General features: G+C 39.5%; 3 protein-coding genes across 15 annotated transcripts in view; 2 read left to right on the forward strand and 1 right to left on the reverse strand.

Annotated features, from left to right (window-relative positions):
- Window positions 1-9,553, reverse strand: part of LOC148907485 (uncharacterized) — a 10,063-nt gene extending 510 nt beyond the window's left edge. Inside the window, exons 1-4 of one of the 3 annotated variants that reach the window (XM_089036762.1) lie at window positions 8,671-9,553; window positions 6,264-6,274; window positions 1,633-1,658; window positions 1-927 (exon numbers count right to left, since the gene is read on the reverse strand). The exon at window positions 1-927 is cut by the window's left edge and continues 510 nt beyond it. In XM_089036762.1, coding sequence (XP_088892888.1) covers window positions 146-927; window positions 1,633-1,658; window positions 6,264-6,274; window positions 8,671-9,429 — 1,578 coding nt within the window. In that variant the 5' untranslated portion in view covers window positions 9,430-9,553 and the 3' untranslated portion in view covers window positions 1-145. Of the gene's footprint in view, window positions 928-1,632; window positions 1,659-6,263; window positions 6,275-8,114; window positions 8,116-8,623 lie in introns of all 3 variants that reach the window. The other 2 variants (XM_089036763.1, XM_089036761.1) reach the window with 2 other exon arrangements.
- Window positions 941-3,406, forward strand: LOC148907486 (uncharacterized). The gene is made up of 2 exons (XM_089036760.1): window positions 941-1,322; window positions 2,064-3,406. The coding sequence occupies exon 2, from the start codon at window positions 2,273-2,275 to the stop codon at window positions 3,251-3,253; it is 981 nt and encodes a 326-aa protein (XP_088892886.1). The 5' UTR covers window positions 941-1,322; window positions 2,064-2,272; the 3' UTR covers window positions 3,254-3,406.
- A 207-nt stretch (window positions 9,554-9,760) lies between the features above and the next one.
- Window positions 9,761-17,753, forward strand: part of LOC116292826 (uncharacterized) — a 50,165-nt gene continuing 42,172 nt past the window's right edge. For 9 of the 11 annotated variants that reach the window (XM_089036967.1, XM_089036965.1, XM_089036976.1 and 6 more), the window contains exon 1: window positions 9,761-10,214. In XM_089036967.1, coding sequence (XP_088893093.1) covers window positions 10,024-10,214 — 191 coding nt within the window. In that variant the 5' untranslated portion in view covers window positions 9,761-10,023. Of the gene's footprint in view, window positions 10,215-14,407; window positions 14,561-17,753 lie in introns of all 11 variants that reach the window. The other 2 variants (XM_089036977.1, XM_089036978.1) reach the window with 1 other exon arrangement.

Here is a 17,753-nt window from a genome sequence, read left to right on the forward strand (position 1 = left end):
AACATTATGATGGATGTCATAAGTTACTGGTCCTTAACATTTCACATATTTAATAAGTGAAATAATTTATATAAAAAGCCAATTTCTTCTGGATTTCTGTTTGCCATTTTGCCTTCTTTATCAACAAACTACAATTTGATATGGGCTAATCAAATGGTATAATGGGAGGGCACAAGTTAACAAGTGCTGAACACACTCTTATAATTCTGTCAATCACTGGCACTTTGGATTCTGGTGGTCCACTCTCGTTGCATATGAGGAAGTCAGTAGGAAGTGTACACTGTAAAATAGTGTACTTACGGCGTAGCAGACCAATGACCCTTTCCACATGGATTCTTACACTGGCGATGCCCCTCGTCTTTTCAACATCAACTGGGTCCAGTTGGGTCTTGCCTTTAGTGAATGCTGGAATAACCAGCTTTGCTTGCTTGAGGCCAACACTTTCTGCTATTGTGAACCCCCTGTCTGCCATTATCATGTCACCAGGCACTAGTTTGTCCAGTAATCCACAATTTTCAGTCAAATATTTGTCTGAGGTTCTACCTCCCCAAGCTTGTGATATATAGGAAATGGTTCCTTGTGGGGTAATCCCAATCAATACTTTTATTGTGTTGTGGTGTTTATAAGACGAAAAAGTTTGTGCCCGGGCTAGAAGATTAGTTGGTCGATCAATAAAAACTTCAAAGCAGTCTATGACCACAGTCACTTTTTTGCCAAACGCTTGCCGGAAACACATTGGCATAGTTTCCCATAGCTGATTTCTGTCTGGCCAGCAAATGAGTGGCGACAAACGAGAATCCATTACAATCAACCACAAAGAAAAAATCCTGGATACTGTTGGTAGAGATACTTGGAAACGGTATGCCAGTTCTTGAAACGGTATATTAAGTCTAAGCTTTATCAGAACCATGACAAATTCCTGATGTGACAGAGTCAAAAGACACTATTTTGGACAGTAATTATTTAGTCATAAATCTATATTTTTAATTAGGAATGCCTCGTGTACACATAGGAATGTAATTCTTTAGTTAACTGTTTGCGTGGAAAATGCGTAAGCAAGAAATAATTTCCGTACGTAATTACATTACAGTGAGTCATGCCTAGGTTTGGCGCTTGTTTACGTAAGTTCGTGTTTGGGACATCCTGTTTGCGCCTAGGGCGTGCAACATTGCATAGGATGTGTAAGGTCTTAAGAATGCAGGTTTTTCCATAAAAATAGGCCCAAACTAAGCTTAAATCAGTGTAGTAAAAGTTCTTGAAGACGCTGCGTGGTCTACGGATATTTTCACATATCAAGACAAGGAATTCTCTACGATGTAAAGGTATGAATCTTTGAAGCCTTTTACACTTATACCTAGGATAGATTTAGGACAAATCTATGTTAATATCGTTAACTAGTCGTTATATTTTATAGCTTAGATTTTCTACATATTTGTTAAGCATTCGTTTCATGTTGTAGTAATTCTAGTCGCATTAGCGCGTAATTTAGTACAAAGTTATTCACGCAGTAGTAATTTAGTAATCACGCTGAGTGTATCTTGTCTTTTAAACTCTTTAAGACGTTTACTATAGGATCGCTACCGCCTTACTCGCTTGTTTAACCTTTTTACTACGATAAATAGCCTTAACTGCGGGATAAAAGACCTTTTCTTTCCAACCTTTAATTTGTTCGCTACTTAAACTCTACACTCAAGGTCATTGTCGCGACCGCGTGTTCAGTAAACCGTGTAATTCTTAGTTTGTCATAAACAAAGGTTAAAATACTTACCTAAAGCCATAGTTAACCTCTAGTCAATTTTTCCTATTGCTTTTTCCATTGGTTTAGTTCATTTTAAACGGTTTACCGACTCGTACATTAAACTTTGCAACCTAGTAATTTTCACTCGCGTATTGTAAACACTGCTAATCAGTATGCAATATTCAAATTACCTGTGACGTAATTTACGTATTTCCGTTTCTATTTATATCCAGCAAAACTGTATTCTATTCATAACTTTTTAGCTATTTAGATAAGCTACAAATTTATTTTATCTCATTGTAAATATTTTTCTTGTTTTCATTAGAGATATCCTGTAATCTCGTTCCCGTTTTTTTTCGAGTATTGTAAAGTTGTGTGAATTTTTCAATAAATTCTTTTGTCAAAACCACTTGCAATCTGATTCATAGCTGAGCGCCTTGCCGCCGGTTACATTTTTGGTGTCAGAAGTGGGATTGCAAGAAAGTTGACATTAGTAGTTACTGATTATTTACCAACGGGAACGAGATTGAAATCATGGCGGAAGAAGCTGTGGCTGCACTCACAGAGCAATTGGCTGCACTCAAGGCACAGCTGGATGGCATGCAGGCTGAAGGAGGACCCCCTGCCCAACCTGTTCCTGCACCAGTGGTACATGTGACAGTGCCAAGGGAGAAGAAGCTGAGAAAGTATGCTGGTGGCAGAGACGACAAGGTGCTTGAAGACTGGATAGCGGATGCACAGAGGTCTGTGGCTGCCCAGAAGTTAACTGATCAAGAGGCGGTGGATTTCCTGTACCATAGCTTAGAAGGAGCGGCTCGAGATGAAGTTCGACTAAGGCCTGCGGATGACTGGACAGACCCGGAGGGTTTCTTCAGGATTCTGAGAGACGTCTTCGGAGAGAAGCTCACCAAGACCCAGCTTCTCCAGAGGTTTTTCGCCAGAAAACAAGGTGACAGGGAGCCCATCCAGGACTTTGCCCATGCCCTGATGTCAATGGCGGAGCACATAACCAGAGTACACGTAGGAGCCCTGGAAAACAAGGACCAGAACCTCAGAGACACATTCGTTGAGAACTTGCGTGACAACCTGTTGCGCAGGGATCTCAAGCGCTATATCAGAGAACATCCCGAGAAGACCTTCAACGAGGTGAGGCAAGAGGCCTATCGTAGCTCGGAAGACACAGATAGAGGAGCACATCGCCATGCAGCAGCCAAGGAGGTGTTGGTGGAGAGCAACCAAGTAAATGCCATCCAAGAGCTTACAGCAGGACAGAAGGCCCTGGTGGAGAGGCTCATGCAGCAACAAAAATTGCTGGATGAGCAGCAGAAGCTGCTAACCCAACTTACCATGAAGTTAGCAAGCCCATCACCACCACGAAGTCCCCCACGTGGTCCGAGGAGATGTTACAACTGCCATGAGCTTGGACATCTTCGGCCGAACTGCCCAAAGCCCCTGAAAGACAAGGCACCAGCAGCACCACAGAAGGAGTCAAACTCCAGCTCTCCACGGCAGTGAGCCACGCCGTGGAGAGGAACTGTAGTGGCTCTAACTCTCTTTTTCAGAACGAAAAGTTTGTCGGGACAAGTCCCACAGTGGTGGCGAGGATTGGCGGAGTACCTGTGAAAAGCTTAGTGGATACGGGCTCCATGGTTACCCTCATCACCGAGTCGTTCTACAGGGAAAAGCTACAGCCAACCCTAGGAGACCTACACCCTGAAACAAGATTACTGCAGCTGCGAGGAGCTAACGGTTTGGACATCCCTTACATTGGATATATCGTCGCTACAGTAGAGATCGGAGGAGTGGTGGTCCCTGGGTGCGGCATCTTCATCACGAAGGACACAGCAGCCACTACAGTAATGCAGAGGAGGGTACCTGGCCTACTGGGAACCAACGTTCTTGGGCAGGTGCCCCAATACCAACAGATCCTGCAAGATGAAGAGAAGAAGAGTAAACGTAAAACTGGGTTCGTGAAAGTAGCCGGCTCAGACAAAGTCTGGGTCCCTGCTTTCACGGAATCTGATGTCTTGGTCACAGGCCCATCATGGGGCACTGATGCTGTGATCGAACCCCTTGGTGTACCAGTAGAAGGAAACCTCACCGTGGCCAGTACTCTCGTGGATACTACCAAGACGTGTTACTATGTCAGAGTTGCCAACCAGACGGCAAAGGACATATGGCTAAAGCCGAGGACGCGGATTGGAATTGTGCGAGAGGGAGAGATGGTCAAGAGAGGAGAGCAGTTGGAGTTCCTACACGAGAATAACATGGTGACAGTGTGCTGTAACCTTAGTGCTGACCCTCAGATGCCACCCCAACGGGAAGCTGTGGGCAAAGTACGTTGGCAAAGGATACAGACACCCCCTCACGGGATTACCCTGGAACATTTCCCCGGGACGGAACTTCAGAGGGAGAAAGCTCTCCAGATGTTCGAAAGAAATGAAGAGGTGTTCGCTTCATGTAAGGAGGACCTTGGCTGTACAAAGACAACATATCATCGCATCTACACAGACGATGATGTGCCTGTCACAGAGCGTTACAGAAGGATTCCTCCAAACCAATACCAGGAGGTGCAACAGCATCTACAAGACTTGCTAGAAAAAGGAGTGATATGTTCAAGTGAGAGTAACTATGCCTCCCCAATAGTGCTTGTACGAAAGAAGTCTGGAGCCTTGAGGATGTGCGTCGACTACCGGAAGCTGAACCAGAAAACCAAGCGTGATCAGTACCCCCTACCAAGGATAGAGGAATCACTGGAGGCACTGCGTGGCGCAAAGTACTTTTCCACCATAGATCTGGCATCAGCCTACAATCAAGTTGAAGTCCATCCTGATGATCAGCACAAGACTGCGTTCACAACGCCCATGGGTTTGTTTCAGTACACTCGGATGCCGTTTGGACTACAGAATGCCCCAGCGACCTTCCAAAGGTTGATGCAAGGAGTCTTCCGAGAGGACATACTTCGCACCCTGATGGTCTATCTGGACGACATCATAGTCTTCTCATCCACCATTGAAGAACATCTTGAGCGGTTGGAAACGGTATTCAGTAAGCTGAAGCATCATGGATTAAAGGTTGAACCAGCCAAGTGTCAACTCTTCAGAGATCGGGTGTCCTACCTGGGGCACGTGGTCTCTGCTGACGGTGTCGAGACAGACCCTGAAAAGACAAAGGCAGTTAACGAGTGGCCAGTTCCCCAGACAGTGCGCGATGTGCGATCATTCCTTGGTTTCGCGTCTTACTACAGAAGATTTGTCCCCAAGTTCGCTCAAGTGGCAGGTCCGCTGCACAAGTTAGTTGCTGAGCTCGGGAGCGGAGGAAGTAACATGACCACCCGGAAGCAGATTGGCGTACTGTGGACAGAAGAGTGCCAAAAGAGCTTCAACAAGTTAAAGAATCTACTAACCTCAGCACCAGCGCTGGCCTACCCGGACTACACCAAGCCCTTCATCCTAGAGACGGATGCGTCCAACGAAGGATTGGGAGCCGTGCTGTCCCAAGAACAGGACGGAAGAGTCAAAGTGATCGCTTATGCCAGCCGAGGCCTGAGAGGTGGAGAGCGAAACATGGAGAACTACTCATCGAGGAAGCTGGAACTACTAGCCTTGAAGTGGGCTGTATGTGAGAAGTTCAGGGAGTACCTGCTGGGATCGAAGTTTGTCGTCTACACAGACAACAACCCGCTGACATACCTACAGTCAAAGAGTAAGCTGAAAGCTGTGGAGCAGAGGTGGGCTGCAGAGTTAGCAAACTTCAACTTCACCATCAAGTATCGCCCTGGACGTCACAACCAGAATGCAGATGCTCCAAGTCGCATCAACCGAGATGAAGAACCAACCACAGTTGAAGTAAGAAGTACCCTAGCCTACTCTACCAATACTACAGACCTACCAGAAGAGGTACGTCAACATTTGATGGTATCAGCAGCGTTCATAAGCAACACAGAGACAAGTGCACTGGAGGAGCAAGCGACCTCATTCCCAACCACACCTCTCACAGAGATCCAACGACTACAGCAGGAGGACCCATGTATCAGTCGTCTCCTCCACTACCGAAACCTTGGACGTCGGCCAAGTAAAAGGCAAAGCCAACAAGAGACAAGGGATACAAGGAAGTTGCTTAGTCACTGGAACAGGATTGAGGAAAGCCATGGAGTTCTCTACCGCCGTACAGGAGTCGGACAGGGAAGTGAGCTTCGGTTACTGCTACTCCCCACATCAATGAAATCACAAGTACTGAAGGGTGCGCACGATCAATGTGGACATCAAGGACAAGACAGGACAGAACAGCTCTTGAGGAAAAGATGTTGGTGGCCCGGTATGCAAGGAGATGTGAAGCAATGGATCTCAAATTGTGAAAGATGTGTCATTGCCAAAGGATCCTACCTTCCAGTCAAGACGCCGATGGGCAGCCTACTAGCTACTAGGCCATTGGAAGTGCTAGCGATGGATTTTACCTTGCTTGAGCCTGCAACAGATGGAAGAGAAAATGTCCTCGTGTTAACAGATGTGTTCACAAAGTTTACAATTGCTGTACCTACCCGTGATCAGAAAGCGACAACCGTAGTCAAGACCCTGATTAAAGAATGGTTCCTTGTGTATGGAATTCCCCAAAGACTACACTCTGACCAAGGCAAGTCATTTGAGGCAGAACTAGTCAAGGAGTTGTGTGCAGTGTATGGAATTAAGAAGTCAAGGACAACCCCCTATCATCCTCAAGGAAATGGGCAGTGCGAAAGATTCAACCGTACACTACATGAGCTTCTAAGAACTCTACCAGCAGAAAAGAAAAGAAGGTGGCCTGAACACCTGAAAGAGTTATGTTACGCCTATAATGCTACGCCTCATGCAACGACTAGATACTCACCCTTCTACCTGATGTTTGGTAGAGATGCCAAGCTACCTTTGGACATTCTACTTCCTGATGATGACAGACAAGTGACAGTAGACAACCAGCAATGGATTACCAAGCACCAGACTCGTCTACGAGAAGCTTACACCACTGTGACACAAAACTTGAAGGAAGCTGCTACCGTCAGAAAGAAGATCCATGACCAGAAGGGCAGAGCACTGGCTGAACCACTACAAGTTGGAGAGCGAGTACTCCTTCGCAACCGTAAAGTCAGAGGAAGAAACAAGATTCAAGATAAATGGGACAACCAAGTGTACAAAATCGTCGAACGAAGAGACAACAATACATATGTCGTTGAAAGAGCTGATGGACATGGAGGAGATAAAGTTGTTAGTCAAGGAGAAATGCAAGTGTGTCCAAGACCAATGCTGGAGATACGAGGACGACACAGGCAAGCTGACAGGTCTAGACAAACATGTACTGCATCGCCAGAATCATCAGATGAAGAAGATGACATTGGAGGAATGACAATCGCCTTTCAACCAATGACAGAACCAGCTGAACCTGATGATGATGATGATAGTGACGATGCGTCTGAGGAAGAACTGGCTGCACCTGTACTCCGACGTTCCACAAGGACAACGGCAGGCCAACACAGCAACCTCTATAATCTTCCAAGATCCGCACTTCAGCACTGACGAGTCCACCTGCGTATCATTGTTCCTGAATTTGCTCGAGGACGAAGCAAACAAAAAGGAGGGGCAAGTGTGACAGAGTCAAAAGACACTATTTTGGACAGTAATTATTTAGTCATAAATCTATATTTTTAATTAGGAATGCCTCGTGTACACATAGGAATGTAATTCTTTAGTTAACTGTTTGCGTGGAAAATGCGTAAGCAAGAAATAATTTCCGTACGTAATTACATTACAGTGAGTCATGCCTAGGTTTGGCGCTTGTTTACGTAAGTTCGTGTTTGGGACATCCTGTTTGCGCCTAGGGCGTGCAACATTGCATAGGATGTGTAAGGTCTTAAGAATGCAGGTTTTTCCATAAAAATAGGCCCAAACTAAGCTTAAATCAGTGTAGTAAAAGTTCTTGAAGACGCTGCGTGGTCTACGGATATTTTCACATATCAAGACAAGGAATTCTCTACGATGTAAAGGTATGAATCTTTGAAGCCTTTTACACTTATACCTAGGATAGATTTAGGACAAATCTATGTTAATATCGTTAACTAGTCGTTATATTTTATAGCTTAGATTTTCTACATATTTGTTAAGCATTCGTTTCATGTTGTAGTAATTCTAGTCGCATTAGCGCGTAATTTAGTACAAAGTTATTCACGCAGTAGTAATTTAGTAATCACGCTGAGTGTATCTTGTCTTTTAAACTCTTTAAGACGTTTACTATAGGATCGCTACCGCCTTACTCGCTTGTTTAACCTTTTTACTACGATAAATAGCCTTAACTGCGGGATAAAAGACCTTTTCTTTCCAACCTTTAATTTGTTCGCTACTTAAACTCTACACTCAAGGTCATTGTCGCGACCGCGTGTTCAGTAAACCGTGTAATTCTTAGTTTGTCATAAACAAAGGTTAAAATACTTACCTAAAGCCATAGTTAACCTCTAGTCAATTTTTCCTATTGCTTTTTCCATTGGTTTAGTTCATTTTAAACGGTTTACCGACTCGTACATTAAACTTTGCAACCTAGTAATTTTCACTCGCGTATTGTAAACACTGCTAATCAGTATGCAATATTCAAATTACCTGTGACGTAATTTACGTATTTCCGTTTCTATTTATATCCAGCAAAACTGTATTCTATTCATAACTTTTTAGCTATTTAGATAAGCTACAAATTTATTTTATCTCATTGTAAATATTTTTCTTGTTTTCATTAGAGATATCCTGTAATCTCGTTCCCGTTTTTTTTCGAGTATTGTAAAGTTGTGTGAATTTTTCAATAAATTCTTTTGTCAAAACCACTTGCAATCTGATTCATAGCTGAGCGCCTTGCCGCCGGTTACACTGAAATTTGCTAAGAGTTTGACTACGCCGAGTGATGCTTGTAGAAACGTGGTCAAAGATAGTCAACAGAATTTCAGTGGAAGGCAATCCAGTATAAAACCGAACTTTATCGTCTGTGTTAAAATAATCTTTAGTTGGAGGCTGATATCCATTTACCGAAAACATATACTCGAACTCCTCAGTTTGAGACATAGAAGATGTAGTCTGGCAGTTTTCGTTTTCAGTCTGGACGAAGACGCTATGGACGCGGCATGAGTTGGTTTGACTTACAGAGCAGGACATGGAATCATCATGATCACAGCTCGAACACAGATTTAAAGCTTGGCCTTCTTCTTCTACAGCTTCTTCAGTAGATGGACCCTCTGCAAAGTCGATATTTTCGAGGGGCAATCCACTAGCATCTAATTGTTGGCGTTTAACAGCAGCCTCATACTCGAGCTGTTCAAGAGACCTCTTTCGTCTTTCCTTTGATCGGGCAGCTCTCGCTTCCACGGCTTCATTATTTACTTGGCGATATTTAGTTTTACCAAGATTCAAGGTAGGCACCCAGTCGTTGTTGAATCTATCCCACGCTGCTGCCGGCCTTCCTGACTCGAAATGCCTTCCACAAACTCTCTCGTTTTTCAGAACATTCTTCCATTGTATGTCGTCGCGACTTATCGCCATAATCCATCTTTCTCGTCTCTCTCTGCTCAGTTCTTCAGCTTCTTCTCCTTGTTTATCAACAACAGAAGGTATCCTGAAGAATCCTATAGCCGTATCTTTTCTGCTATTACTTGAACAGCCTACAATAATACAGTGAACCATGACAAAAGTTGCTATACACCCGTGAAATGACGTGGTTCGATACGCTTTGTTTATATATATGCGACACCAACATGGCGGATAGCAACCGTCGTCAAGCAGTTAGTCACGTGAGTGAAAACCAAGAATAGAGAGAGAGACGTGAGAGTACGTGATCTCAGACACGTCACTACGACTGTTGTAGAAACAGACAGACAGACTGACGCGCGTGCTCAACCGTTGCATGGATTTGGGCGCCAAGCGGGGCCCTACTGCTGTACACTGCCCCCTTAACCACAGGGAACCCAACACCGTGGCCCACCGGCATAGCCCCCTCCTAGATTGTTCAAGAACTACAAGTGCTTGGACACCCTCCATCTAGCTCGCCTCCTCGACGTCAGTTCCTCACTGGACCTTCCAACTCCCCGTGAGGGTGCCCAAACACACATCAAGCCACGAGGTTCGTCACTTCACTGGTAGCACCCACCGACCTATCCTATAAAACACCCCTACTCATCAATGATTACCTAAAAAAAACTACACAACCCGTGCCACCAGCAGTGCGCCAAACACATTTCTTCGTGTAAGGCCGAATTTCTACCGTCAACAGGCTTAACGATGCCCTCGAGTAACCTAATGGCTGATCTTTCCCCTTCCCCTTTCTTCCAATGCCCACGAGCTAACGGTCGACCTCGTCCCAACCCTCTCATTACATGCATATCTACACTCGTCCAACTCCACACGCCATCTTGTTTACTGCTTCCACTTCGTTCAACCCTTCAAGCCTTCAAGCCCACTCTCCAACCCAGGTAAGCTAAGTTTATTGTTATTCACTGCTTACTAATATTCCATAGCCGCTCATTAACTTACGTCGCTATTCTCTACTCCTGCTAACCTACTTTTATACACTTTACACACTACCTTCCACTGCTCACATTACAATATTACTTTTTACACCACCTCTAGGCTGTCTTACATTCTACTCTATCAATAAAACTTCTTTATCATTATTATTATGTCCCCTCACTACCATATCCAAATCATAACTTTAGTGTATCCAAACAATATAGCTTCTGCTAAAATGTCTTAACACAAATTGTTTAACTCAAAACAGATATCTTTTATTTATCTATTCCTATCAATAGCTTGTGTATATCCAAACAATAGCTTCTGCAAAAATGTCTCTACACAAATGGTTCAACTCAAAACATGTCTCTTTGATTTATCTATTCCTATCAATCTCATTGTTCATATATATATAGGCTTTGTAGTTTTTATCTTATTGCAACCTTTCTCAATGTAAAACTTCATTATAAAACAATGCAACATTGTTGACCATTAAATGCATTGCTACAATTGCACCTAAGCCTTCATATTAATTATTCATGTGTTTATTGCATCTAGTCTCATGCATACTCACAACAATATAATAGTAATATCATAGTAATAATAATACTCATAATCATTTTAGATAACAGCAGCAGTAATTAGATTTTTGTCATTCTGTCTTTCATTTTTGCCATTCCTGTATGTAGTTTGCTACACTTTTTTGGAACTTTTTTTCCCCGTTGTTGAATTTCTGTTGCCATACAAAACTGCATCCTCATTTTTCATATATTGATTTAGCTTTACCACTCCAGCTCGGTCAGCTACATGAGTTTACCTTATGGAATATTATCTTGTATAGCGAGAAAAAAATTCATTAACAATAATTGCAAGCATTCTTATGAGCATAATCAAAAGTAAAAAAAGAAAGAATTTCAATGTGTGGTTTTTCATAGCCAGCACTTTTCACCACTAGTAGGGTATTTCTTATAGCCTAGTAGTACCTCATCCAATCAGAACTCAGCATTTATGATAAATAGACTACTAGAGTTGGATTTCATTGATAAATATACATTACTTAAATGAAAATGTTTAATAACAAAACTAGTCTATAGTCTAATGAGGTCTACTGAACTGACTAATTGGCACAAATTTATGCAATTTTTACAAAGTTTGTCTTGAATTTATGCTATTAGAGTTTTTTTTTTGGCATCTGCATGTTTGACATATTACTTGGATTTCAATAAAATAATTACTCCTCACTAAGTGCTAATTAGTAAACCTAATTCCATTTTTTTTTTTTGTGTCTGTGTTTTTTTCCAATATATAATTATTAACACAATGACGTGACAATTTACAATTTTCAGTTTACCATATACAAAAAGCTGTATACAAAAAATTTTCCTTATATTTCTTATTCCTTATACAAGGTCTTTTGTTGTCTTTTTGTTTCTTGTTTTGTCTTTTACACTGACCTCCTCCTCTTACATTTTTTAATGGGTTTTAAAAAAAATTAATATTTAAAATATTTTTTTGCTATTGCTGGGTTTTTTTTTTTTTCTTCACATATTGTTTGGTATGGGCATCCTTCATTGATTACTGTGTATAGGTAAAGAAAGCACAATGCAGGGTTTTTATCTAGCTAAAAAGCCTTTGGGTAACCTAGCTTTCTCCTAAAGCCAGACCGACAGAATTTATAAGTATTCTGTATCAGATATACAGAATGCTAATTACTTTCCTGCTGATCTGAGAAATGTTTTTAGCTAATCAGAATTGGGAAAATTTGCAAAACTGAGGTGTCACTTTTTCTCTTGAAACTGGATTTCCATGCCACCATATAAAAAAATAACATTGCTAATAAGTGATTGATAACAGTTACACAATGCTGATTGTGTTTCATATTTTTTTATTTTTGCAATGGTGGGCAATTTATTATTATTATTTCTTTCTTTATTATTATGTTTTTATTTTCTAATGTTCAATTTTTGCCAGCTTCGTGACACCTCAGTTTTGCATGTCACTGTTTCAGATCAGCTGGTTAGCTGTATGGGGTTCAGAGTGTTGTGACCCAATTTGTTTGATTTCATTGTGTCTCACCCTAAACACATTAGTCATAAATATAATCTCTAATATTTCAGTACTTTGAGTATTGATTATGCATGAAGTGATTATTTGAATGGTAAAACATTTCTTGATTTGAGTGTAGGTGCTTTACTTTATCATAGTTTATACTTTATGACCCCTTATTGTTATCCGGCATGTTTAGTGGATATGAATAACAAGCTGCATGACTTTTCTGTATATAATTATACACCTACCCCTCTAACTCATTGTATTGAGGTATGTTTGTGGATATGGCTGCACAGCTACTATGGAAACATAAATTTATTTCAATCTACTAATTTTAGTACACATTTAAATGATCATAACATGATTTACGGTTAGAGTTAAATAATTACATTTATTTTTTTCCGGTCCGGTATCCTAAAAAATCGTTCGTTCTGATTGGCTGCTTGAGCGAGCGGTATTTTGTCTGTATCTGCCCGCGCGCACAGTCCGGTATCCTTTGCCACTAAAGACAACACAAAACGATTACAAAGACAAGTAAAAAAATATGGGGAAAAAAAAAAAAAAGTTATTTACCGTCCTTTAGTTGGTCCCGATAGGGAAAAACTGTGCCCTCCGTCTTAAAAAGGGACCTTGGCCTAACAGCCTCCGCCCGTATTTTCAAGACCTCGGGCACAGTTTTTCCCTATCTGGACCTCCTGGCCGATAAATAACATATATGTTTATTTTTAGACAAGCTATAAAAGTCATGGCTCATGCACACTCCTAAATGTCAGTCTATGACTGCAGGGGTAACATCTTGAGATTGTATTTTTTGGTCTTTTCAAATAAATAATTTATTATTTCTTTCTTTATCGATTTACTGCAAAATTTAGCAACTTTAATTTTTTTATATCTCCTGACCTCATGAAGCAACTGCTCTCAAATTCATAAATATTTTCAACATTTATGACTTCTTTATATTTCTTAAGTCTTATTTTTTAAGTCCAATCGTTTATGGCTCAAAAGTTGCTTTTTGGAAATGTACAGTATGCCCACCTATTCTTTTCTTTATACTCTTTCTACTTAAGGTGGCTGCCTACTTTTGAACGTTCGATTTGAGCCCACGATGCGCGCGCGCGCTCAAAAACCGCTGATAAATCTACAAGATTTTATTAAAGAACCATACGCGTTTTGAGCTTCAACTACAAAATATGGCAAATCAATGTATCACTTTGTCTTTTTCTCGAAAATATCTATTTTTAAATTTTTGTAGAATGATTGGCTAGCCGTCATTCGTGCAATCATATAGTCTGCAAACACCTATTACCTTATTAATTTTTTTTTCTTTTTCTAATCACTTCCGGTGGCGCTCGTTTTGCTCCAAGAGCTCGCGCGTAGGCTTCCATTAAAAGCTGATTATCTCGAAAACAAGCTCGGTACACCCAAGTTTTCTTTCCAGATTTGCAATCAGCATTAAATTTCAATTCGGAAAATCGAAGTTTTAATAAAAACTTAAATCGTTTTCCAAAAGTAGACAGTCACCTTAAGAAAAATAAAAAAACCAAACTGACACAGTCTATATTATATGCGCATAAGCATACCTTCTGTAATATTTCGAGGAAATATTTAAAAATCTTGAGTTCTAATCAAATGTTTCGTCAAATGCCTTACTTTTGCAAACAAAGAAGCTTTTACAAAAAGGAACCATATTGAAATCCCAGAGTTTGGGATAAAAAGATATAACTAGCTAAAAACTAGTGTGATCTGCGTCAGTGTTTCTAATGAAACAGTAATGATGAAAAAGTAAATTATACACCGTCAAAAGATGAAAAAACTTACTGACGTTTCGGATGCTAGTCCTTCGTCGGAGTAAAAAAGAGTTTGGGATAGCTGTGGTTAAAGAAGCAGATCTATTTCAGGTTATTTGTACGGATTGATTGGCCCTCTGATTGGATAAAACGAGGTGGAAACTTGAAAAACCGGTTTTTTTATTTGAGCGCCACCTTTAAAAATCCAAGACCCCCAAAAAATATTTCTCTTTTCGTGTGCCGTTTGACCTTTGACGTTCATGTTGGGAGTGTTGGGTGTCTTTTCTGTTCTAAAAGAAACAAAACTTCAATACTTCAAGGTTTACTTCGCACTGGCTGGACACAGCACTTCCTTTTTGCCATAGAATGTTAGAAAACATGTTGTTCATCAGTCCGTTCTCTTCACTTGAAAGCAAGACTCGTGCAAGAAGACGCACACAAAACAATACTGTTAGGAGACCAGAAAACGAAAGGTACTCTCATTTAAGACTATTTATTGTTACTATGATAGTTCTTTTTTTTTTCTGTACAGTTGGAGCTTTGCGTAATTTTATTCCAGAGGAGTTCGGACTAGAATAAGGCTTTCAATCTAAGCTTTTGATGCTTTTAGGTAACGCAGGGTTCGTGCTACTCCTTGAAATCCTTGAAAAGTCCTTTAATTGAAAACACGTTTTCAAGGGCGCTTGAAAAGCCCTTGAAAATAGGGGAAAACGCCAAAACTCCTGGAATACTCCTTGAATTTAGTACAAACTGAATGTTTTTTCTAACTTTCCTTTTAAAATAAATAACGATTAAAATTGATAGAAGAGTTTCTGGTTGCTTGTGTAGTGGTTGGTTGCGTGTCATGCTCGTTTTTTATCTAAGCTTGTGGCCCCGGATGAATTAGCTGCACTTTAACAATGAAACAATGTTTAAAACCACGTTCTAATACAAAAAACTTTGTCCTTGAAACTCGAAGTTTTGTGCTTGAAAAGTGCTTAAAAAGTCCTTGAATTTTGTAACGAGAAAGTAGCACGAACCCTGGTAACAGCAACTAAAAATGTTTTAAAAGCTATCAAACTCGTCCCTTTTTAAACTTTACTAGTTTTTTTTATAGTAAAGAGTTGTTTCAGTTCGATATTCTTAAACAAAAATTACTTAACTTTTATGCTAAGTTGAGAGCGCATGCAGTTACGCACGTTCACTATTCATATTAATGTTATAGAGCACTAACAATAACGACCAGCGATAAATAAAAATGCCTTGGTAAACTCGTTTACAATTTCGACTTTAAAAAAAACTATAACGTTTTAAAGCTTGTTTGTAATTTTAGAGCCAGCCAAAATGAATTAAGATAGAATTTGTTTAGCTGATATCGTTTAGAGCTATTTTGTTCGCAATTTGGATAAATCAGTTTTAACGGCACTATTATTGAATTAATGGTTGATAAAACAAACTATTATGAATGGCACTATTGTTGTTTTATCTTTATTTTTACTTTTTTTTTTTTTTTTAATTTAAATTTTATTTTTACTATTCTTTATCTTTATTTTTATTATTACGGCACTATTGTTGTTTTATCTTTATTTTTATTTTTTTGATTAAGAAGAGATAATCTGCACTTAAAGGGGCTGGAAAATGTTTTATGCCTTCATATTCAATAACGATTATGAACTAAGAAAAATTGATATGACTATAATACGACAGCAAGTAAAACCCGGAAAGCCAAAGACCATAAACCAAAGATCACAATGAGCATGGAAAAAAATGACGTCAGACGTTGCTATGACAACATCAGAACCCTTAGTATGCCATCAAAAATGTTCATTCAAAAAATCATCACTCAATCATAACTCAGAAACCAAATGGTGAATTTTTTTTTTAAAAACGGAATACTTAAACTTTGTATCAAAATCTTCTTTTTGAGAAGAAAAGGAAAAAACTGTTAGAGGAATTTTGCAAAAATCAATAAAATTTGTTTGGAATAGTTCCCTCTTACATAATTTTTTTAAATTTTTCCTTAAGTTTTTGAAAACATAAACTAAAGCCATATGCAAAATTTGAAAGGATTTAGACCGCAGAGATTTTAATTTTTTCTGTTATATTAAAGAATATTAAAATTTATAGAGCGTGCATGCTCAAGAAAAACCGTTTTGAGCCTCCTTAAGCTTTCAAAAATGTAAACAGTAGAAGTGGCATTCTTTGGGTATAGGCCGGGTGAAGGCATGAATGTGGTAGATAAATGCCTGTGTTTAAAGGCTACGTTTAAACGGTACAGGATGAATTTTTAACAGTCAAAAGTTATAAGTTTAACATACGCAGAATTTCGCTTTGAGTTCTACTATATGACTCCAGAGAATATTCTGAAAATAAACTCGTAATTAATAATAGCTATGCAAGCAAACAAAAGAAGTATTTAGATTGTCTAAAGTGTTTTTGATTTTGAAAATCTTGCTTTTACCTTGTCTTTGATTGCGTCCATTTTGGGGGAGAATTTCCACTCTTTACCCCACTAGAACTTTTGACCAGCCCTTCTTTGGCAACTAGGATTGCATGGATTATTAGCATTACTATCGGTCAATTTGATAAAATTAAGTTAAAGCAAAGTAAATTATATCCTATAATAGTTTGGATTACCTGTGCAGGTGTTGAATCCATCTCCTTCGAATCTAGACTTACACATTCATTTATACGAACCAATGGAGTTGCTACATTCAGCATTGTGATGACATGCGCTATGCAGTTTGCAGAATTGATGTCTTGCACCCCTACAACACATTCATCTATGTCTGTGGCAGAAGAAAGATAGGTTATAATATGATTAATTGAAATTATTCAAGCCTCGTACACTAAAATAGGTTTATGTCCAAAGAGTGATCAAATAGTATGATCACTTGTACTCATAGTACTCGGTTGATACAGAGTTTTGGGTATTCCCATTTAATTATTGACCTAGGATGATGCGGAATGATTAGCAACATAATCCGCATTTTTCTCACAAAAATTATTAATGCACTACATTTGTTCCTCACGCAATATTATAAGGCAACGTAATATTAATAGTTCCTCCTCTCAGTTGAACTACAAATTTACATTTTGAGTTTACTTTAAGATCAAGGAATTATAGCTCTACACATTTATAGGTTAACACCCTCGCTTAACCCTCCCTTAACCAACAGGTTAAGCACATCAACCTCAGAATAACACAATTGTTCTATTCAACTCCCTTTGTATTTCTGAAGATTCGAAAACGTTTTGTCAAAACATTTCAAATAAAGGCCTCAGTTTACAAAGCGTTACATTACGTCCTCCATCAGTTTATTACATGTTTAAAGCCAACATTATTACCATGGTAATATTAGACCATGTTTAAAGCCAACATTATTTACCATGGTAATATAAGACCATGTTTAAAGCCAACATTATTCACATGGTAATATAAGACCATGTTTAAAGCCAACATTATTATTACCATGGTAATATTAGACCATGTTTAAAGCCAACATTATTATTACCATGGTAATATTAGACCATGTTTAAAGCCAACATTATTATTACCATGGTAATATTAGACCATGTTTAAAGCCAACATTATTATTACCATGGTAATATTAGACCATGTTTAAAGCCAACATTATTACCATGGTAATATTAGACCATGTTTAAAGCCAACATTATAACCATGGT

The sequence above is a fragment of the Actinia tenebrosa genome, unplaced genomic scaffold, assembly GCF_029948245.1.
Source record: "Actinia tenebrosa isolate PJP-AT-01 unplaced genomic scaffold, QUT_ActTen_1.0 PGA_scaffold4__44_contigs__length_22323623, whole genome shotgun sequence".
Taxonomy (NCBI): Eukaryota; Metazoa; Cnidaria; class Anthozoa; order Actiniaria; family Actiniidae; genus Actinia; species Actinia tenebrosa.